This window comes from Bemisia tabaci, chromosome 3 (assembly GCF_918797505.1).
Source record: "Bemisia tabaci chromosome 3, PGI_BMITA_v3".
Lineage (NCBI taxonomy): Eukaryota > Metazoa > Arthropoda > Insecta > Hemiptera > Aleyrodidae > Bemisia > Bemisia tabaci.
In genome coordinates this window covers 27277078-27300677 of record NC_092795.1, presented here as the reverse complement: position 1 = coordinate 27300677, position 23600 = coordinate 27277078, and the positions used below count along the sequence as shown (strand labels likewise).

The 23600-nt window shown below is 44.7% G+C and overlaps 1 protein-coding gene across 6 annotated transcripts in view; it reads right to left on the bottom strand.

Moving 5' to 3' along the window:
* Window positions 1-22400, bottom strand: part of DIP2 (disco-interacting protein 2) — a 194080-nt gene extending 171680 nt beyond the window's left edge. For 3 of the 6 annotated variants that reach the window (XM_019042409.2, XM_019042408.2, XM_019042411.2), the window contains exon 1: window positions 20601-22399. In XM_019042409.2, the coding sequence (XP_018897954.2) occupies window positions 20601-22191 (1591 nt within the window). In that variant the 5' untranslated portion in view covers window positions 22192-22399. Of the gene's footprint in view, window positions 1-20600 lie in introns of all 6 variants that reach the window. The other 3 variants (XM_019042410.2, XM_019042407.2, XM_019042412.2) reach the window with 2 other exon arrangements.
* Window positions 22401-23600: the final 1200 nt, after the last annotated feature.

The following is a 23600-nucleotide window of genomic DNA, read 5'->3' as shown; positions in this document are numbered from 1 at the left end:
AGGTTTTACTCAACTTTCCAGCGGCTGCGGCGGCGATTACGCCCGGCCCGGGCCCCGGCACGTAAGATGGGCTCTGATTCCGTCCTCTTAACTGCATACGTAATGCGCGTGAGGTAAGGCGAAATACGACGCCGACGCCGGACCTAGGAAACCGCTCCGGCCTTCCTTAATCGAAACGCCCACTCCGGGAGGGGGTGCGTTCGCTCGCCGCGAAAGGAGCTTCATTTGGACGCATTTCTGCCAAACGGAACTATGTGCATAAAGACATGAGCCCTGAGACCCGTAAGAATACATGAATTACAGGGATCACGTCATAATGCACATAGTTCCGTTTGGCGGAGATACGGTTATTTCGCCGCTACCCGGCTGGTATGGTGCGGTTTCGCAGATTTTGGACTGGAGGTGAGGATTTCATTATGCGGAGAGCAGTATGGTTCCGTGGTTGAGATAGCGGTCGACCGACGAAATCGATTAATTTACTCGTCACACGGGAGAAAAGTTTGTGGCGACATCCGCACTCCGTAAAACTCGGCAGCATGAGACGATATTCTTAACTGGCGAAATAGGGCGAAACATGTCCAAAGCTCGGCAAGGTGTCCCGAGTTTTCGACTATTTCACCGAATTTTGGATCCACGCTGGAAAACATGCATGACTTGAGTTTCCCGTCAAGGAAATTACCTCATAAGTCATAAGAGGGAAATGTTTGAATTGGGGTTTCCGCTTCATATAAGCAACTTTCTTCTTACTCATCTTTCTTGCTTGACGTGAGAAAGAAAAAATTTTAGCGGCAATTTTAAGAATACTTTTGCTTAAATCAAGTTGTTTTCCTTTCGAAGCAGCTGCCGAGCTTTTCAAGGTGCGGATACTGTCGCAAAACGTTTCACCCTAAACGTACAGAGGCGTCATTTCAGTCGAATATTCACGGAAAAACTATGAGCTAGGCGGAGAAAATCTCCAAAGAATTGAACCAATTTCCTCGATTGAACTTAAAATGTTCCTGATGCGAGAGCGGGTCAAATTTTGAACGCAACGACATGGTAAAAGAAAACAGGTATGAACGTAGCAGCTGCATTTGGAGGTTAGCCAAAGTGACGTCATGAATCTGCATTACGGGGCACACTCTGGAAGAAGATTTACCTAGATTTTAGAGAGATGTAACTTGCTGATAGGAGCAACTCTGCTTACGACAAAACGGATCAAGAAGGCGACTGCAATCGCACTTAAGTCTATTACATCTATCTGGGGGAAACCTTGCCACGGAATGCAGGTTCATAACGTCACCTTGGCTAAGCTCTGTTGCAAAAAGACAGAATAATACTACCCGTTTAACTTCAAAATTTTTACATCACATTTCAACCTCGACGTCGCTTTGAGTAAATCGGTGTGATTGGCGTCATTAGCGTGATGGCGTCTATCATGGTTTCTTCAATAAAGTTGCACAAGGGACTCGCTCATAGAAACCAGAGCAAGTGTGCACATTACTAATTATTACAGACACCTCCAGAAGGGTGAGATCAATCATGCTTTCCGAAGGGCGATTTGTTGCTTCGTCAAATTCGATTTGATTATTTTCGGTATAACTTACGATTTTTCACCATCAAAACACGATCCTATGAATGCCGCGACGAAATTGAGCCACGTGAAAATTAATATTTTTTTACGAAGGAACAAAATTTCAAAGCTTTTTATCTAGCGACTTCGTTCCTTCCCGTTAAACTTGGTCAACTTTGTCTGTTGTTATCAGGAAGAACACTGTGTGAACTTTCAAGCATCGCCAAATTTTTTTCGAGAAAACTTTAGAAAAACTTGCGAACTCCTTCTAATTTCTGAGCATTTTTTTCGGAAAATCGATCTAAATATCCGAAAAACCCCCAAGACATATTCCTAACTTTTCACACAAAGAAATATTTGATCAGAGGGAAATTGGGCATCAGTCAAAAGTTTTTACGAAGTTTCTTCTCAGCACGGCAGTTATCTTCTACACCGATCGAGGTTTTTGTTCCCGAAACGAACCTCAAAACGTGGCAACGCGTCTTCGGCCAGACAGAGGCGATTGCAGACGACAAACGCACTAACTACCTCGTACCGCTTTAAATGACCGTCTTAGCCCATTTTAACCCTTACCCCCACCCTCCCGCCTTTCGAGTGCGGCCCACTAGAGTGCGGGATTCATCCGCGATGGAACACTTGATACCCCTCACACCACTGCCGGCTACTGGAGGGTCCTTAAGCTCATCCCACGGTCCCGACGAGAAAGGATAGCCGGATCGCAGAGAACAAGATTTTACGCCGCACAATGGGACAAGCCCGTAGGGAAAGGTCGGACATTACGTTTTTGGCTACAACTGGAGATTTTTAGGTTCATTTTGTCACATGAAAAGTTTGCTCAAGGGGTTTTTTATGGAAAAATCGATGGAACTATTTGTAAGTATCTACGTTCGGCATTATTTTTCTAATTGATCAAAAGCTTTATAGGGTGTCTACTAAAACTTCATTACGGATTTTACAGATATTTTCCTGTTTTTTTTTTTGTTTTTTTTTCCCCCGCATAAAGCGGCATTAATTTCATTTTACGAGCCATCATTTTCGACGAATTGAATCAAATGATTCAATTATGCATGCGCTAGATTGAATGCAGTTGAGAAACTCTGGATGGATCCATGACCCATTTTCCTAATTTTTACCAGATGACATGGAATTTCCTGATATTTTCCGGTTTATTCATTCAAAAGTGGAGTAATTTTGAATATTGAATATTGAGTATTATTGAAATTTTGTGGAGTATTTTGTGAATAAGAGCTTCTCAAACATTTTGCGCTGTTAACTCTTAGGTAACTTATTTTATTTCATACTTGGATAATTTAATTTGAGTTGAACCAGTTTACTATATTTAAAGATTTGTTTATTTGATTTTTTGTCCGGTCGTTCCACTGTCCGGCGAGAGAGGATAGTCAGATTGCGAGAGAATAAGATTTTACGCTGCTGTTAGGATCCTCCCTGACCGCGACCGGGTTCGTCATACCCTCGCCGCGAGGCCTCGCGTCGACCTAAGAACTTAACTCCATTTGTGGATGAGCCCTGTAGTCCGTATGATTCCATGCTTTTCACCGGTCATGTGAACATGGCGATACGCTGTTTACATCATGTGAGCCATGATCTTGGTACCTGTAACGTCGAGGCGTGACTGTCCGCAACACCTGATTTCGATGAGTCGGTAAACAAGGTCTGAATAATTATTGACCCGTCCCTACACACGCTTCGAAAAATCTCGTAAAAAACCATCCACACAATAGAAAGTCTGAAGAGTAATATCATTTTCTACTGCTGGTAAAAAGAGTAACACAGGAAAAAGAAAACCTGGTGGCGATGTACTGTTTTTCCCATGGGACGACGTACCTTCAAAGTTTTCATTCTCATCGTATAATCTCATGTAAATGTTCATATGTATACAATTGTAATTGCCATGTTCAAAATTCAGCTGGCTCGCAGTTTTTTGTCCCAGTCGTTCAGAGTTAGATATGCCCATTTTCGGTTGAAATTGCTGTCGATTTTGCTTTAATCGATTTATTTTCTCTTCAAGAACAAAAAGGAAAATATTTTGAGAAGTGTTGCGGGATACAGTAAGTAAGATAAAAAGCCTGGTGACTTAGGCTCACTAAACCGAATCGCATTTTTATGGGTGTTAATGGCAGATACCGGAATACTTCGAATGATTCGAATATAATGATTTACTTCGAGCATCAGTGACCTTGGTTGGGTTTGGTTCGGACAGACAACTGAACCAACTCCCTGACAAAGCAGAGAGTATCATCCGAATTTGAAGGCGCTTCAGACAGAGTTCATGCTTTTGAAGTTCTTCGGCAATCAGATTTTTACTACGTCGATGCGAATAGTATCAATTCAACGAGGTAACACACGAGGTAAAAAAAACTCCAGCCGTGGAAGCCAAACTAACGGGCTGCATACACATATCATCCGCATTCCCGGCTTAGAGGCCGAGAGTTCTGGGTGCAGTACCCGAAGCAATCGGAGCTACGGCTTTCCAGCACCCGGAACTTTTTATGTAGCACATGATTTTTTATTCAGTGCACTAGTCAGGGTGTCTACTAAAAAAGGCTGGCCAAAATTCAGTACATTTACAGTACTTTTTCAGTACATTCCCAAAAAATTCAGTACCTCCTCAACACAAAAATTCGGTGCTTTTTTAGTACCTTAAGTTGACGAAATTCGAAAAATTTCAAAAATTTGAATTTCTCGCTCGAATTGCGACACAAACGACAAAAAAGGAAACAAATGCCAGACCATCTTGCGGAATTTCCGCACTTTTTCAGTACTTCTGGACCGCTCTTAAAAAATCAGTACTATTTCCGGATTTCCCAGAAATTCCAAATTTGTAGACACCCTGCTGGTGCACTTAGGCCGCTTGCAAATTGCCGACGACTGGTGACCGTCTGCAATACATTCACACGTCTGGGCACTAAGTACCGTTCTTCATCTGGGGAGCGGCGAAATACGTTCAGCCAACTGCAGCCGTTCCTCAAACTCCTCTCCTTGAATTAAAACCTACTTAAAAGCGCTTTGAAAGCAACAATTTGAATGTCCCCGCGGAGCCATAAAGACAGTCAGAGGAGGAAGTTTCGATTGATGCACTTGTCGTTAATGGCAGCCTCCGTCATTACACTGGACGTGTGTCTGTAAATGCACAATTACTCGCTGGCTGGATGGGATGGGATGGGCAGGGCCGGTAATGAACGACCGCTCCGTCGCGGCACGTAAGCGCCTTTTCAAGGGCGATGCGCGATGCGGTCCCGTTCGACACGATTGACAATGAGCATAGTCGTCGTCCATCGTCGTCCACGTCGTACCACGCGGTCGTTTCCGTTTACTACGCTCCCGTCCTAAGGAAAAACGCCGTAAGAACCCTAAAGGGTTGCCAAATTTCCTTCAATAAAAACCGAATTTAAGGGGAAAACTGTGACTATATTTTTCCAAAATTTTCAGACAATTTTTTCGCAATTTGAGCTAAAAAATATGAGAATTTCAAGGAAAAATGTACATAACTTTCGCCAAAAAATTGCTTTATGTCCGAGCCGAGGAAATTTGGCAACTCTTGAATGTTCATACTGCGTTGTTCCTTGGCACGGCAGTACTAAAAACGCCGTATGACATTCGAGAGTTTCCAAATTCCCTCCGATAAAATGTGTATTATTAAAGAGATTTATGGAAATTCTTCCTTGAAATTTTCAGGAAATTTAGGTGAAATTGCGAACAAAATAATCTGAAAAATTGTAAGAAAAATATTCATAAGTTTTCTCAAAAAATCGTGTTTCGTCGAAAGAAATTGGCAACGCCTGAATGTTCATACGGCGTTCTTCCTTAGCACGGCAGTGTGGCACCGTGGTGATGTCGGGATTGTCGGGGCAGGGCTTTCGAGAGCGATCCTCGGATATCGCACCGTCATCTCGGGTTGTATCATTAAGATATCAATGCGCGATTGCGATTGCCGTTGCCACGCATGCGCCGAGCGGGATGCCGCGCCGGGCGCCGCGCAGTGGATCGAGTCTTTGGAAGAAGTCGGACATGAAATTTTTGTCACAAATTGTAAAATTTTACGTATATCTCGTCAGAATTTTAGATTTAAGGAGTGCTTCTCATAGAAAATTTTAAGAGCAAATCAATGAAACTACTTTCAAAACATCAACATTATCTTGGTAATGAAGATATACGCTATGAAAGTTTTCAAATCATGTACAACAGCTCCCATTGACTCGATCTACTGTGCGCCGGATTGCCGCGACTAAAAGGACCGCTAATCACGGAGAAAGAAGAATCCTTGCTCTTACAATACTTAAAGCGAACTCCAGGTCCTCACTACTCTTCTTGTCTTACAATTAGTGCAGCATTATTGGCAGGGACGAATTATTATTAGTCGTTACTAAAGTAAACATAGTGAATACGACTATGGGTGAAGCAGTCAATAATGCCGACGCATTTGGCAACAGCGGAGATGTACGTTCTGTAAGCATTTGCGGCTCGCGACCTTCGTTATGAGTGTTGGAGGATACATGACCTCGGTGGAAAGCACACTCGGTTGCCTTTTCCATTGTAAAATGTATGTTCTTTCCTTTCCATTCTTGAAGTTACAGGAAAACTGACGTCTCGGAACGTTCGAACTTGGCTCCGCTACTTATTTCGAGGTCGGTATAAGACGAGGAATTTATTTTTAGTTTATTTTTACGAACGAAATTTTACATGTGAAGGTATTTGTTTCTAGCCGTTGATTCTTTTTCTTTTATAAAAGTCTTCATTCCTTAGCAAATTCGTTGCCATTTTCCCCCTACAATTATAAACTTTGCCTCCGCTTTTGATTTGTGACTTAATCCAAAAATCATTTCATGGAGCAATTTATTCTTACGCACATTCGACCTATTGCACAATCCGGATTGAGATTAATCACAAAAATTACTACTTAAACATCCTTTGATTTTGCTTGTTTTTTTGCCGACTTATTCAATACAGCATGATGAAAATGCATGATGGACATGAATCGGTTTCTAATGTGAATCGATCAAACTCAAACTCGATCGATTCACGAGTTTTTCGATCGACTCGCGGGTCTGTTATCGATCGATTCACGGGTCTGTTGATCGAATCAATGTCGATCGATTCACGCTTTTGTTTTCCTATCAATTTATGTCAATCTAAATGGCACCGATTTTTCAATTAACCAATCAAGTCACAGTCGATGAGTTCAACAGGGATTCTCCTGATTTTATGGACGAAATTTCCTGATTTTTTGCGCGAATAAATTGACACTAGTTTGATTTAAAAAATCAACATATTTAACGAAATGAATGAAATGATAGAAAAATGCTTGAAGCACTCAGAATTTCCTAATCCATAATCGACTTTTATCATCATATTTGGACGTATTTCTGTCAAACGGAACTAAGCGCCATCGGAGGAGGAAGGTAGCAGGGGCTTGGATTGGCGGCGGAATCGGGCGTCGGGCTCATTCCGTCCTATACTCGCAACGCTTTGCCATGGCGCTTAGTTCCGTTTGACAGAACGCGCTATCCGGCATTCTAAATTCCTCAAAAGGAACTCAATTCGGCGCTTAGTTCCGTTTGACAGAAGTACGTCCATTTCCCAGCTTAGAAACGGCAAAACGGCGCCCATCGCACGACAATGTATGAGTCAACCACTGTATTTTTTTTCATTTATGATCATCTCTCGACGGATTTTCCCGGGCCGAGAATGAAAAACCGACAACGCCGCAAAATTCATCTCAAAAAAGCGCAAAAATGTCGCCGTCCCGGTCGCCCACAGACGCGACCCACGAGACCGCGCATTTTTTAAATCGGGCCCGGGCGGTATTGACGCAGAATGCACTCGGCGCGCGGCTGTTCGGCACTGGCTGCGGTCCTTTGGCATTTCGGGCCTTGGAATTTACGATCCTTCCCACCCGCAACAACCCTTTTTTGCCCCGCGCCGCGTCGTCACCTCGTTCTCCTCCCACCTCGACCGCAAAAGCCGCGACCAACTTGGTCAAGAGTACTTAGCGCGGCCCGGGCGGGGAAACTGCCGAATATATTTTATTGCCGACAGCTTCCATAAACTCGGTTAATCGACAAAAATGGTCCGCGGCAGGACGGCCGAAGGGCGGTTGGAAACTCCGTGTCTCTTTCCGATCCGACTTGTAAACTCAGCATTGCCTTGAGAAAAATTCGCATAGCTCGCATTGTGGAATGAAGGAAAATTGCATACAATAGGCCATTAGGCGATGTTTTGATCGAAGCACTGCGTGGGGTATTTACACCTCTTTCCACGCAGGAGGCGAAAGAAATTCGCACTGCAACAAGCAGAGGCAGATCCAGCAATTTGGCAACACCGGTTTCCTCCATTTGAACCTATCAAAATGTATCGATTCTTGTAGGGGTCGTACCCCTACAAGAATCGATACATTTTGATAGGTTTAAATAGGGGAAAAACAATGTTGCTAATTTGTTGGATCCGCCAATATGGCAACATGCTCGGAAATCATCTCATAAGCAGGTTTGAAGTAGTACAATTTTAGGTTTTCACAGATGAAAGTGTTCAATGATATTCTCGTTTTTTTGCGTTACAAAGTAAAAAAAAGATATATGAGAATCCATCTAATTCAAATGAGCTTTAGACATGAATACTGAGATCAAAAACGAGTCTAGCCTCTTTTTTCTTTTTCTTTTTTTGGCTTCCCAAAAAAATTTACCTTGCGAGGACTTTTAAAGGAAATAACTGATACATCACTTTCTTTTGAAAAGTCACTTGAATTATCAGTGCATACGAAATCCTTCTTGCGAAATACGCGAAAATCTTGTACTTCCGAACCAACTCTTCCGAGTCCATGGTATCCAGTCCATCCGAACTTTATTCGTAGAGCAGCATAGCGTGTATCGGGCTATTTTAAAATATAACTTGGTGAAACTTCACGAAAAACAAAAGTTATACCGGTATTAACTCCCTCGTCCATGTTGAGAATTCCAGCAAGAAGTTTTAGGCGTATTGTAAAAAAATTGATGCGAATAACACCACAGCGAGTGAACGTACGAGAAGATACAAATGCATGGTTTCAAGAGTTCAAACACACGTATTCCAATCATGTGCTTCACAGCATTTTCGTCGGTTTCTTTCAAGAGAAACCAGCCGTCCAGAACGGCTCCATGCATTCGAACCCACAACTCGTGCACTATGACTCCACCATAAAATCCATAAAAATCGGATTCGACTGGAGAGCGATTTTCGGCTGAACTGATTGCACCGAAGTGCCGATTACGGAGCGGAATCACTGGAGCCACACGTGTGGATTATTACGGTCATGCACAGAAAAAGAACGTAGGAACATTCTGACGTTGCCAGATTTCCTCTGATAGAAAACCGAATTTGCTGGGAATTTTACGAATATTTTCTCTTGAAACTTTTGTCGTAATATCCTCGTAACTTAATCTAGTATACGGTGTCTAGAATTATTGATGTATTTCAATCTCTGAGACATGTCAATGGGTTTATTGATTTTCATGGAAAGATTCCCAAGTGAAAACTCGGAATTTCCTCTCATTTCCTAAGCAAAACGAAATTTTCCCGCAAAATTCGGAAGAAAAGCTGGACTTTTTCATCTTCCGTCTAATGTTTCGACTTGGAGTCAACGTAGATCACTAATTAGAAGAGAAAAGATAGGAAATTTCTGGTTTTTAGCACAAAATTCCTGAGATACTCCCTTATTTCCCGTATATTTTTCATTCCCTGATGAACCGTGGCATTTTCCGATTTCCCAGCTCCTAGAAACCATGAGTCAAGCACTTTGGAAAATTTCAAGGAGAAATATCCTTTCGAGATTCTTTCATTCCCCGACTTTTTTCTACACCATTTTTAATTTTAGCTGACTTCAAAATTTTTGAATTCACTGACTTTCCCTGACCCTCAAAAAAAAGGCCCCTTTTTCCTTCTTTTCTTCTTAGTTATGCTATCTTCTACGAAAAGCTTCTCTCAACATTCCCTGACATTTCCTATGAATTCCCTATCTTCCAGATTACCACAAATTCTCTGACTTATTTCCAATTTTTTCAGATAGCCGAAAAACCCTAAAAATTTACACATTTTCCTCTAAAATGAATATTGTGCCGGTGGCCATCTGGCAGCATTCTGATGTTGATACGACATTTCTTCTCAGCAGCGTGGTATTACGACGAGGCCGCTGGCCCCGAAGAGCATTGGCGCACAGTGGATCGAGTCAATTAGAGAGGTCGGACATGAAATGTTTGACTAAAACTACAAATTTTGATGTTTATTTCGTCCTATTTTAAATTACAAGAGGTGTCTTCAGCAGAAAATTTCACGAGGAAACCAATGGACCCACTTTTCAGAACCTCAAAGTTGTGCATGAACGGAGTTATAAGCGATTAAAGTTGCCGAATTTTGTCCGACTTCTCTCATGGACTCGATCCACTGTGTGGCGGTGCGCAGCATGACTACCGATAGCCGAATCATCTTCGGAATCATGCTTCTTCACGCCGCAGCCGCGCCGCGACGCTGAATTCTAATGCTCGTCTTCGCTTGGATCCTGATTCCTGGCCGGGCCGGGCAACGAGGAGCAGATGAGGCGGAACAAAATGCAAATCCACCGGCGATCTCGTCTCGCCGCGCGGTTATCGGATTTCACTGAAACGACGCATTTTCACCTGCGACAGGTGCGTCGATGAAAAAATCAATCAGAGTCAGCATGTAAACGACCGACGTCGGGACGGGAAAACGAAGAGAGCGCGAGGAAAATTATAAACTTCACTAAAGAAAGAACTCTTTTTAAAAAACCAAAATTATGGACTATTAATTACGTAAATTGAGGACTAATAAGGGCTAAAAAAAAGTAATTGCCAATGATAGTTGGAATTCGGGAAAAAATTGAAACCCTGAAACTTAACGTTTATATAGTTATCGGGATAACAAAAAAAAAAAAAAAAAATGGAAAACATGGAGTTGGGGTATGAACTTTGGTGAAGAATTTGGCTGAAGATGAAGACAACGTTTGTAAACCAAAAACAAGAACGTTCAATGACCTCCATTTGCAAAAACCAAGAACTTTTCAAGGATCTAAAAAATTAAAGCCAAAAAGAAAAAAAATTGAAACCCCGAAATTTAAAGTTTCCATCGTAATCGGAATCAAAACGGAGGGTCTCCATCAGTCTCTAATACGAGAGATTTAGATATAGAGGTCTGATGTAAAGGCATACCCAGATTTTTCGATGCGCCCCAAAAAGCATGGATTTATATGTGAAACAGGACTCACGTAGAAATTGAGATACGCCCTTACGTCGGAGGGCGACGATATTGACTTGCACACAGGCTCAGCCTCAAACTTTCATTCCTTTCGTCAATTTTCGTTGGTCTCTGATGGTTTTCATCATCGTTGATCTCAATGCTCCTCTCACTTCGCAATATGCACTTATTTTCAAACTGAGAAGAACCGTAAAAAAACAATTCTACTTACATTCACGTCACGCCTAGGGTTCAATAATATCTAGTTTTCAAGTTGAAAAGCTTACCTGCAACAGAAAGAAAACATAGATGATAAGTAGGCGAGGAAAGATAAACATGGATTGAATTACATTTTGGATTGATGCCATTTCTGGCTCTATCATTAAATCGCCTATATGCAAGGGAAAAACTTATAACACATTCGCTGTATATAAAATGAGCCAGAAATGCTGGTTCCTTGCAAAAAAAATCTAGTACAATCAGTCGGATGTTACATTAGAATAAACTTGACGTCGATTTCATTCATAGCCAACTAACGTTGAATCGAATTCATTTGACCGCGTGAGACAAGCTTAAGAAGTTAATCCTACGTAGAGCTGATGAAAAATTCACGCCTTCGCCATCGAAACGGCAAAATCAATAATTGAAAAAAATATGAAATCTTCAATCAACTTGGCTCAAGTCTGGTCATTCCAATTGGAAACAAAATCACGCTTAAAATCTCGCCACGTAACATAAAATCTCATCGAGCTACAAATAATCGCCGGCAGATGGTGGACGGAGACCGATCACCGGTCGATCGGAATCTCCTGGTAATTCGATCGTGTAACAAGAACCTTGGTATCATCCTCGGGGTCGCCAAAATCCACTCGCATCCCGCAGTTTGAGTCTGTTGCAAACTTGTTGAAGGAAAAAGAATAGTTGATCCTTACGGAAAATGACTCAAAAGTCATGACTATCGCAACGAAATTATGGGAAGTTCGCTGCCAGTTTCACAACCTGCATAAGGTAACTTTGCATTTCGACGGTGAAACTACCAAACCACGTATCTCGGTTTGCGACGTCGCAGACTTCCTGTCATACTTCATTTTTTAAATAGAAAACTACTCAATGTCAATTCGTGAAAACTTCCGTGATTTTTCCTCTTTGTGCGGAGAAAAATCTGCGAAAATTGTAAGGAATGATATTGATTTGATGCTCCTTCAAAAAAATAAAATGTGAGTGGAGATTTTTGAACACCGCAAACGAGATACGTGGTCTGGTAGTTTCACCGTCGATATATTGGAAGGAAAGGAGTCAATAAGGTTTCACAGCTTCACATGCACCTTCAAATGGCCTCTGTCATGTGGATCACCATGAGTAGGGTAAACTAAAAGAATAGGACAAGAATATTTTTACTTAATAAACACAATTTGAGAGACAGGAAGGAGAGGACGCGATATCGCATAAGTGGCTTTATAATTTCGAGCGTTTTTTATGGAAAACTGCGACACATTTACATGATCGCGACCATATTAAAAGCGTAAAATGTTGTGCGATAACCTGCCTTATCGAGGGCTATGGACCAATACCGCGTGACTGACAATTCCGGCGAAAAAGAGTCGGCGATTTCGCCGCATCCTACAATACAAAATAAACAAGCTGATGATTTTAGTTTTTTTCCAATTCCTCATGGGAGCGTTGCAATGTATACAAAAAATTGTCATTCTAATTTCAAAATTACGAAAATGCAGCAGTTTCTGCATCATTCTGCAGAATCGTCAATTTGTAGATAGCGGTGATGTTCCTAAGCCATCGTTATGTAGTTCACGGCTCGGGAGGTCAATTCTAGGCTTTCTTAATGTGCTCATCGAGATACTTGTTTCACTCGCAATTCAACTTTCTTCCGCACTAGCAAAAGTTAGCAACAGACCAATTCTCCGTACTTCTGGCACCCCTGTCTCCGCGGTGGGCGACCGGGGGCTCGCGGCGGGCGAGGGTCGATCGGGAGCCGCGGGCAGCCCCCCCGCCCCCTCCCGGAGGGGGGCCACACATAACCTCAAACCAGGGGGCAACAAACTGCGATGCGCGAGCCGGGCCGGGGCCGGAGCCTGCATCTTCGGGTCCGCTCGATTGGCTCGGATGGGACGAGTGTGAACTGCGGACGCCGGGGCGGGAGGAGGGGCGCGCGCCGCGGTGGCCGCACGCCCCGCGCCCGTGCGTATATTTACACCGCGCGCCGGGTGTATCGCCGCGGATCGTTTTCCGACCGGCCCCGGCCGCGAGCGGATTCCGCGGTTATCCCGGGCGATAATCCGGGAGGTGGGCGCTCCGAGGATGGGATGTGTGTGCAGTGAGAGTAAGGGCGCGGGCGTGAAGTACGCAAGCGCGAGGTATGTACGTACAGGGACGCCGATGGTCTGAACTGCCAGACTGCAGGAGTATGTTCTAAGAGTCAAATCAATGTTCGATCAAGCTTCCTCTTTAGAAGCCTTTGCCTTTAGTCAGGACTGCGGTCCTTCCTCCATGTTTCAAGAAAATCACTGTTTTTGCCGGTTATTGACGAAAGATACCTGGGACCATTACGAGGAAAGGGGCGTTCATAAAATACGTAACGTTCCAGGGAGATTCCAGGGGTCGCGCAGATTGTTACGCTATTTCGTCACAAATACGTTCAGAGGAAGGGGGGTCCAAAACTCCAGATTTTAGGGTTTACTTGCCCAACAGTAGAATAGTCCAAGAGAGGGTAAATAATCAATAATTATGAAGGTAGATAGTCAATGATCAGTTCGTGGCGGGGGGGGGGGGGGCGGCGGCGGCAAGTTCCTACAAATTTAGAGAGAAAATGAGTTTAGCAGCTTTTACTTCATATGGCAGAAATGAACATACGAAGCTCCAACACCTTTTTATTATTTAAGATAAAAGGTTGCAAGGAAATGATTTCTTCCAGAGAAATTCAAAAGAATTTTTACTTCCCTTGTTCTTTTTAAAAAGGGGGAAAAACTTCTCTTCCTTGCTGCTGGACTCAATCCAAAGCCCTCTACATGGGAAACATGATCGCGAGATGATATCTGAAATATTAGACTATTTGCGGAGGGTTCGAGTAAGTCTTGCTTTGACTGTTCGGTGGCAACACTTGGTGCCTGGGCTGGGATCAGCTGGACGTATTTCCGCCAAACGGAACTATGTGCATTAAGACATGAGCCCTGAGACCCATAAGAATATATGCACAGCAGGGCTTACGTCATGATGCACATGGTTCCGTTCGGCAGAAATACGTCCAGCTATCCGGCCGAACGTTCAGGCCGGGATGAATGGGTGTTCTCCGTGGATCGTGGCACTAATTCACGCGAGCCGGGCCTTGCGCCTTGACTGATGACTCTACTCTCCCAGCAGCGGCGCGGCGCAGTGCTGCCTTGCTCTGCTGCCCAATTGCATTCTTCACCTAACCTCTCACGAAATGCACCACGGAGCAAGAAAACTTCATAGCTCGGGGCCCCTGCACCTCCGACTTTCCCCGCGGCCTGCCCCCGACCCGACATGACAACCCGGGATCATTTCGAAAAAGCGACTTGCGCCCGCTCATTGGTTCGTTTCGACTCCGAGGCGACATCGCGTATTGTTCTCCGTGCCCCCCCCCCCCCCCCCCCCGGTTGCTGCTACACCTCTCGGCTTGATTGCCGCTTTCGGGGGGAGGGACTGGGGCCGGGGGTCGGCTATTGTTTTTTTCACCCGGACTGTCTCGTTTTCAGGCCGTGCCGTCGATTTGAAGCTCCGATACGCGGATCGATGACGAAGTTGGCGATTCGCGGGGCACGAGCCGACCCGACGCTCGGATCCGAGCCGAGTCGATGAGTGCACTCCGTTCGACTTTGAAATTCCTCCGGGGTGATGTAGATGGAATTAAGAAAACCAAGCGGAGGTAGGCAGATTGGGATTTTTTGAAAAAAAGAGCCTGGAATAAACCAACTTAAGTGAAGGTAGATAGATTGGGATTTTTTTAAAAAAAAAAAAAAACAGCATGGAATTAAGCAACTTAAGCGGAGGTACACTGGAAAAAAAAGAATCTTAAATTTGCCGCTAAGAAGTATTTCTTCTTAAATCAAGAATTTTGCTGGCTAATATAAGCTACTTTTTTGCTTAACCCAAGCATTATTTTTCTTGAATCAAGAAAAAGTCAGCTTAAAGCAAGATAAAGAAAATTCTTGGCTAAAAATTCAAGAATTATCATGCTTGATCCAAGCTGCTTTTTTTTCAGTGTAGGTAGATTGGGATTTCCTTTTAAAAAGCGCGTATCGTCGTTTCCCAGGTGAAAGAACGTAACTCTCTTCCAATTTTGCAGAATTGACTCAAGCATTACATTTTTTGGACAAGGATATGACAGTGTGATTTTTTTTTTTTTTCGATGAAAGAACAAGACTGTATTTCAGAACGTTATCGATGTTTCTCAATGTTGCAAAACTTCCACGTGCCAATTCTAATTATACAAAGAAATTGTTGAGATTGTCTAGTTGGAATGAGCCAAAAAAGCGCAAAAACCTCAAAAATTTTGGGCAGTTTGAACTGTCAAAATAATAAAACAAGAACTTTTTTGAGAGAGAAATCTAATCTGCCATTAGAAATAGAGGGACTATCAGAAAGTCACTTCCAAACTTATCCAATAAATGGTCAAACATATAAGTCTTATTGGGAACTTTTCTACCATACATATGATGTCCCGGAGGTAGATTCAGCTACCTTTAACGGATAAGGGAATTTTCACAATAAGTTGCAGATTCAGACAGCTCGACCGGACGAGGGAATTTTTTCAATAAGTTGGAAAACAAACTTAAACAAATATCCGCAGTCTTTGCGGCTGATTATCAGAATTAACATAAAAGCGAAAACACGCGCAAACGTCGTAAAAGAGAGAATGCCTGGAACCAAATGTATTTAACTGTTAACTCTCTAGAATTAACGAGACAAGGGACCTAGCCGGTAAAATCTGAAATGAAGTTGAAAAACTAGGTCGTGCATTAACCTAGATGGGACCAAAAAAAAATTTGAATGCGATATTCTTTAAAATGCGAATGCAGAACGTATATTCATGAGGGAGATTATGAGAAACCGTAACTTTGAGTATGGATGGTATGCTTGACAGGACACTTAAGTGGGGAAGGAGGGCTGAGATTATGTTACAGAACAAGTAGCGAGGTGTTTGATGGAATAAAGAACTTCCACCTAGCCAAGAATGGTAACGAGGCATTAAACAACCTCGTTGAGTAGTAATCACATCTTAATGCCTTCTAGCGCTTCTAGCAAGAGCGTAATTATACATAAGAATATCTACAAGATTTTTATTTTTTTTCATTGTTCAATTACGTGAACAGAACTCATCCCGAAAACTGGCGAAAACGGTTCATTGGCCCTTTAAAAACTAAATAAAATAAAAACAATCTGTAATATGTTTTTCTTTTGCATTCGTGAATATATTGTTCCCAGTTCATCATCATATCCACACAATGTTTGATTCACAAATTCCGGAATAAGGGTCTTTTAAGCGTTTTAAAATGAAAGTACAGTAGAAGCGCCTCTTAATTTGATGGGCAACGTTTAACTGTCTACTCGATCCTACACTGCCGTGCTTAGGAAAAACACCGTATAATCATTCGAGAGTTGCAAAATTTCCTTAACTAAAATGTTTGTATTTAAAGAAATGTAAGAATATTTTTCCCAAAAATTGTCAGGAACTTGGGGTGAAATTGCGACCAAAATTATAATTGGAAGAAAAATACTCATGGGTTCACCGGGAAAGTCCTGTTTTATCGAAGGCAATTTGGCAACGCCTGAAGAAGGTTCATACGGCGATTTTCCTTAGCACGCCAGTATTTTGATCGTGAAAAACACAGCTTTGGAATGGCGTCGCGTTCATTCCTCCAAAAGTGAAGAAATGAGTCCTCAATCAAATCGAAATGCACTTCTTCCGATTCACCACAAAATGAGGTGAAAAATAAAAACTGAAGGCTTTGGGGTACACGAGTTGAAAAAAAAATCGGTTCGAGTCTCATAAAACCTTGTATGAAATTCCAAGATTCCCTCGAGATGTTCTTTCGTGTCTGTATTTCGCAGCACGTTCATGCGTTCAATATGGATCTTCCGGCGGGCCGCGCATTCTTTCTCGAGGCACATTTCCACGCACGCATATGCACACGCAATCTCGGTATGAGACACACGTTAATGACGCTGCTTGACCTTCCTCTCCCCCGTGGAAAAAAATGAATTATAAAAAAATTGCGCATTCGAGAATTTCATTTCGAAAGAGAGAATCTCAGGGCTGGAATCGGTCTAGTAGAACACGTTTATCTAACAGTCTGCAGAGCCATTCTTCATCGCGAGAATTGCTGCGAGGAGTAGAAACATTTCTCAACTATGAAGGATTGAAGGGCTCGAGAGAAAAATATACCTGAGCATATTTGGAGATGATTTAAAGACTCCCCTTGAATCTTGCTCCTGATCTCTAAACTGTAAAATCGATTAACTTCCCTACATACGAAGAGATAGTTGTACTGAAATGTCTAAATTATACCCCTCACTAACTTGAAGTTTGAAAGTGAAGAATTACTTTGATTTAAGCAAGTATTTAACACGGATAAAAGGGAAGTTAAGCAATACAAATTACTTCATTTTGCAGGGTTACCACAGAAATGAGAAAATTAAGTTCCCTGACATTCCCCTGATTTTTCTGTCACATTTTGGTAGAATTCCCTGACAGTTGGGGATACGTCAGATAGTTGAAAATGCTTAATTTGAAATACTTTTAATTCAAAATGTGTTGTTCCAAACGTCAAACCCATGCTAAAAACTAAATAAAGGTGACAAACAATTTTTTTCCGACACTTATGTCATTTTCCCTGACTTTTCCAGGTTTTCCCGGTATTTCCTGACTGCATGTGGAAACCTAGATTTGTATGTTGGACTTTGATTGTGAGTACATCTTGTTTAGCAGTTAATTTCCAAAACCCCCGTTGTATGATTGCCCGTTTATCTCGTGCAATGTTGAGGCGAAAATACATTGCGTTGTGTATCAACTCACATCCTATCTAGAAACCCATTCGTCCTTCCTCTGCAATTCATAGCTGACCCTCTTGTGGCGGCGATTTCGGTCAATTTTGATTATTATAAATTTTGCGCCTTACGAATGTAAGATGCCTTCCTTAGGATTTGCTTTCTAAACTTCCCGTTGTGTGGGTAATTTTCCGTGTAAAATTTGGAAAAATTAACATGAGAGCGCTTTAGATCGCACCTTGTCTCCAGTATTCCCTTTAGGCACGACGCTTTTTCGCAATTTTAAACCCAACTTGTGGAGAGCATGCGAACAAGGACACAATTTATAACCCCCCCCCCCTTCCCCGGGGATACTGGTGGCAGCAAGGGGAGGGGGGCATCGAGGTCGAGCTTCCGAGGGTCCGTCGGGCCGCAAGCTTTCATTGTCCCGTCCCCGATGCCGCACAGAGGATCGAGTCAATGGAAGAAGACGGATAAGAAATTTTTGACAAAAATTACATAATTTTACGTGTATTTCATCACAATGGGCCTGTTGCATGCAAGAGATACAGCCGTGCGAATAGACTTTTTAGAGGTTAAATGACATGAAAATTACGATGGTCACATTAAAAAAGTCTGAAATACACTCCTTACTGTGCAATTTGCGTTGTTAGGAGCGCGCTTTTTCAAATTTCCCGCGTGGGGGGACAGTTTTCTTACGGAAACAATTAACGGCAACTCGCGGCTATTTCCGGTCAACTAAAACTGACAACATAACCTAAAAATCGGAGCTCATGATATCGTGAAATGAAATGTAGAAAGATTGCGTTGGATATTTAAAAGTTGATTGATTTGGTGACCGCATAAAGCGAATATGGACCACTATAAGAGATCACGTTGGGTTTGTGAACAAACTGACGGAAAAAATAACAACAACAACAACAACAACGACTCGGCATCTTCCGGAAATCACCGAGCCCGTCGTTTGCTAGTTTCCGGTGATTAGAAAAGTGCCCCCAGAAGCGGGAAATTTGAAAAAGCGCGTTCCTAACAACGCAAACTGCGCAGTAAGGAGTGTATTTCAGACTTTTTTAATGTGACCATCGTAATTTTCGTGTCATTTAACCGCTATAAAGTCTATTCGCGCGGCTGTATCTCTTGCATGCAACAGGCCCATTTAATAATAGGGGGTGCTTCTTACAGAAAATTTTACGAGGAAACCAATGAAACTCATTTTAAACCATCAAAATTTCATAATAATGAAGATATACGTTCTTAAAGTTTTTAAATCATGTCCGATCTCACCTAAGGTCTCGATCCACAGTGTGCCGACGCGATGAGTCCCCGGGAGAAGCTGGAACCCCAGACGCCGAAAGGAGCCGCTGCAGAAACTTGTTAGCGCAATAAAATCGTAATTACGTTTAGCTTTGCGTCGGCAGGGGCATGGACTCCGCTTCCTGCGGACTGGAGGCCTATTTACGGGCCCGGGCAACGAGACTCTTATCGGGTCAATTTCTTGCGGGATAATTCGCGCTAATACGGACGCCGCTACTGCCCGCTGAGAAGAACCACGCACGTCCAATGAGTGTTTGACGAGACATGTGCGGTTCTTGGCTCAGGCCCCGACTCGGGGGAAAATTATACACCCGACAATGGCGTCTCGGGATGCGGGGCTCTCGCCGAGTGGGTAATGAGCAGCACGAGAAAATTCGCGAGTGCCGAGTGCTCCGAGTCAGCTCTGACGGCGAAATTTAAAATTTTCTTATGATTCCGCTCGCGGTGTTGAGAGAAAAATTATGCAGGCTCCTGTTAGCATAATTGAAATCAAGGAAATGTCTACCTTTTTTTTCTATATACCACAGGATGGGTGTGCACTGAGCACTGGAAAAAAAAGACATTGGATCTGGAGTCCAGACTCTTAAAAACATCTACAAGAAAAAATACTCTTGATTCAATCAGATTTAAGGTTAAATCAAGAACCAAGCCTCTTAATTTGAGCGGATTTCCTTTCGATTTAAGCTCAAATCTGATTGAATCAAAAGTCTTTTTCCTTGTCAATGTTTTCAAGAGTCTGGACTCTAGATCCAATGTGTTTTTTTTTTTCCAGTGAGAGTAAGTGTCTCAGTCCATGCTGTCGTGGCGTGAAAGAAAAATAGTCATATTATTGCTACAGAGACTGCAAAAATGGACTGAAATTTGATAATCTGGCTTTGTCTCTCCTATCGACTTCTGCAGGAAACCAGCAGGACAAAAATGTGTCGTTTCCCAGACGAAAGAACGTAACAACTTCATTTCAACGTTGCGAAACTTCCACCACTGGCGGATCCAGCGGTGAGGAGACAGAACTGTTTTCCTCCATTTAAACCGATGGATATGTATCGTTCAAGGAGGAGCCAGGTGCTCCGACGAGAATCGATTGTTTACCATAGGTTTAAATTGAGGAAACCCGCTATTGCCGCATTGCTGGATTCGCTTTTGACTTCCACTCGTAAATTGTATATCTGCTAGGAAACTTGCTACTTACTTTGCTAAGTAGTCATTTTTTTTACTTCTCACAGTTGAAGCATCGAGAAACTGGATTCCCGTCTAAGTACAAGTCTACTGATTTGTTTTTAAAATTTTTTCATCAAGAAAAACTCTGCGTTATCTCTCCCATCAAATATTTCTGGACCTGATATTCAAAATCATAATTATGCCAAACCCGAGTGACCGGCCCACTGAGCTAAAACGCAAGACTCTTCAAAATTAGTCATTACGTAGAGATTCCATCAAAACCCCACAAAGGCGAAATAGACAGCTGACTCACCGTTAACATGTTTCTTGAGCTTGCGGTTCCTTTTGAGCGTGGAGGCGGCCCGATGGATGACGGGCTTGGCCAGGTACTTCCCGTTCTTGCGACCGGATCTCTTCCGGCGGATAAGGCGCCTCTGGGGCACCGGCGAGACGCCCAACGGTGAGTAGGCGTCCTCGGTGTCGGCGTCGTCGTCGTCGCCGCCCCTCAGGGCCCGCCTCAGGGGCACCACCCCCTCGGGTTCCGTTCCGGACTCGCTACCCTCCGTCCCTTCCTCCACGTCGGCGTCCGCCTTGGACACGTCCGAGTCCCTCTCGATGCACTCGTAGAGCCCCTCGTCCTCGTCCTCCGACCCTGGGGAGCCCATCACGTCCCTCGGCGAGCAGTAGTCGCGCACCTCGTGGACCTCGAAGCGGTTCTGCCACCGCTTCATCGAGTTGGTGGGCTTCCGCTTCTCCGGCGGCACGAAGATCATCGGGTCCAGCTTGAGAGACTTCAACGAACGGGGTGTCCGCCCGACGACTACCTGGTACATATCACTTTTTGCCGTGCCGTTACTCGATTTTTTCCGGGAGCGCGCAGTCCACTTGTCGAGCTTTTTCCGCCGCGAACTGGTGCGATGCGATAATCTGCGGGTCGAGACGGCGCCCCTGACGTTGGGCTCGGCGGCCTTTTTGGGCGCCTTCTTCCGACGGAAGAAACCCCCGGACGAACTCGTCGGAGACGTCAGGTCGGACAGACGTGGGATGGAGATGGAGAATGAGAACCCGGAGTCTTTGCTAGAGCTTAGGAGTTCGGTCGATCCTCTGGAGGAAGAAGCTGACGCTGTTTTGCCGGTTGAGTAAGTTGGGGTTGTCGACGAGAGGGTGCGACAGACGGGCATCATGAAGGTGTTGGGCGACAGGGGTCGGGAGGGGTACTGGTGGTAGCGACGCCCGCTGGCGGGCTTCTCGTCTTTCTTGTCCTTGAGGGCGCTCTCCAAGGAGTGGTGGGCACGGTGGTTGCCGTTGGGGTTGGCCTCGATGGAGTTGGCGACACGCGGGAGTTCGAGGCTGCGCGGCGCGGAGGCCATGGCCATCGCCATCGGGGCGTCCATCCAGATGCGCCCGAGGCTGATGGAGACCCCACGGCCCTCCTCCGGGGGCTTCGACTGCCGGAACCGCCGCCGCACGATCTCCGGGGAGCGCTCCAGGTCCAGGAGCTCCAGGGAGTCGACGGAGGGAGTGCCGGGTTTCTTCTTGGGCGGCGGCGTGGGTGGCTTCCCGGAGGTGGCCATGTTCTCCTCCGCCTTCACGCACTTGATCCACTGGCCGTAGCCGATGACGAGGGAGTCCGTGGCGCCGAGGATCTCCGCCGCCGAAGACTTGATCTCCGGCGTCCGCCGATCCGCGATCTTCGCGTCCGCCTCCTCCTCGTCCACGTTGACGGCCTTGGCTCGCGACAGGGACAGCGGGTTCCGCCCCTTGCCGCCGCGTTCTAGGTGGTTCTTGCGGATGGAGATCCGCTTGAACGAGTCGGAGCGCTTGAACGTCGGCTCATTGCGCTCCTTCTTCTTGCGACCTCCGCCGACCAGGCGGCGGAGGTTCTCGAATGTGATGGGCTTCATCCCGGCGACGTCACAGCGTCTGGTGAGAGACTCCGCCGTCGGAGTCTAATGACGTCAGAAACATATCAACCCCGCTTGTGTCCTTCGGACTGAGGCAGGGTATCAGCTAACGCGCACAATTGAGAAAAGAATCATTGCTCCGCGTGGAGGTCACTTAGAGATATTCGGAGCACCCTTTCTTTGAAACGATGCGGAAATCAAAACTGTTCGAGGAAATAATACCGAGCACAACCGAGAAATTTTCACTCCTTGCGCACGGGGCTTGATCACAAATATGATGAAACTTAGTACAGTGATGGGCTAATGCGTGACTGATAGACAAAATTCGAAGACATGTATCTAGATGCTGTATTATCCAAAAAGAGGCCAAAAAACTAAGTATGTTACACACTATGATCCGGTAACGGGAAAAAAACGATTTTTTTTTATACACCCTTTTTAATATTTTGACGAGGACTATTCTAGGAAAGAATCCACGGCTCTGAATCGATTTCGATTCCAATGAAGCGTTATCGACGAAAAACAAAAAAACTGCTGAAAGAATCCACCGTGATGATAACGGGCCCGCACAAACCACACTCACGCATAACGATCCTAGATCACGCGTGAAACACACAGACTACATCCAAAGGCGCGGAATCCTGCGACACGGTCGAAAATCACACAAACACACACCAGCGCAACAAGATCGAGCGTAACGATTCGAAGCGAGGATCTGCGTGACGCACGGTGGCGCGGAACTGCACTGACACTCGTGGGACGCACGACGCACGCGTGGCTCTCGGTGAGGAACGGGTTGCCCGTTCGCCGCTCAGCGACTGACTGGCGGCCGCGGCGGAGCGGCGCTGGGCCGAAGACCATCAAGGACGTCGTCCCCCGCTCCGGCCGGGAGGGTCCGTGCCCCCGTGCCCCGTGGGCCGCCGCCGCGCCGCGCCGCAACACTTGAGTTCCATCTCGTTGGCACGGCGCATCGCTGCTCCGGCTCCGGCCCGGAGGCTGCCCCGGCCGCGCGCCGTTGCCCGATCGCCCCGGCTCCCGGACCCGGACCATTCCTCGGGTCGCCAACCTCTCGAGCCGCAAAGCTCGCGCAAGCTCCGCTCCTCGCTCCGACGCCGGAGCCTTCCGCGGTGAACCTTGGAAAACGCGTGTACAGCTCCAAAAGCCGGACTCGAAGTCGCTCTTCCGTCCGTATCAAGGGAAAAAACGATGCATGTACGGGGTGTCTACTAAAACAGGCAGGTCAAAGATAAGTGCTTTTACAGTACTTTTTCAGTACATTCTCGAGAAATTTAGTACCTCATCCAACAGAAAAATTCCGTATGATTTCAGTACCTCCATTTGACGAAATTCGAAAAATTTCATAAATTTGAAATTGCGACTAAAATGACAAAAATTAAAAAATTCTGGCC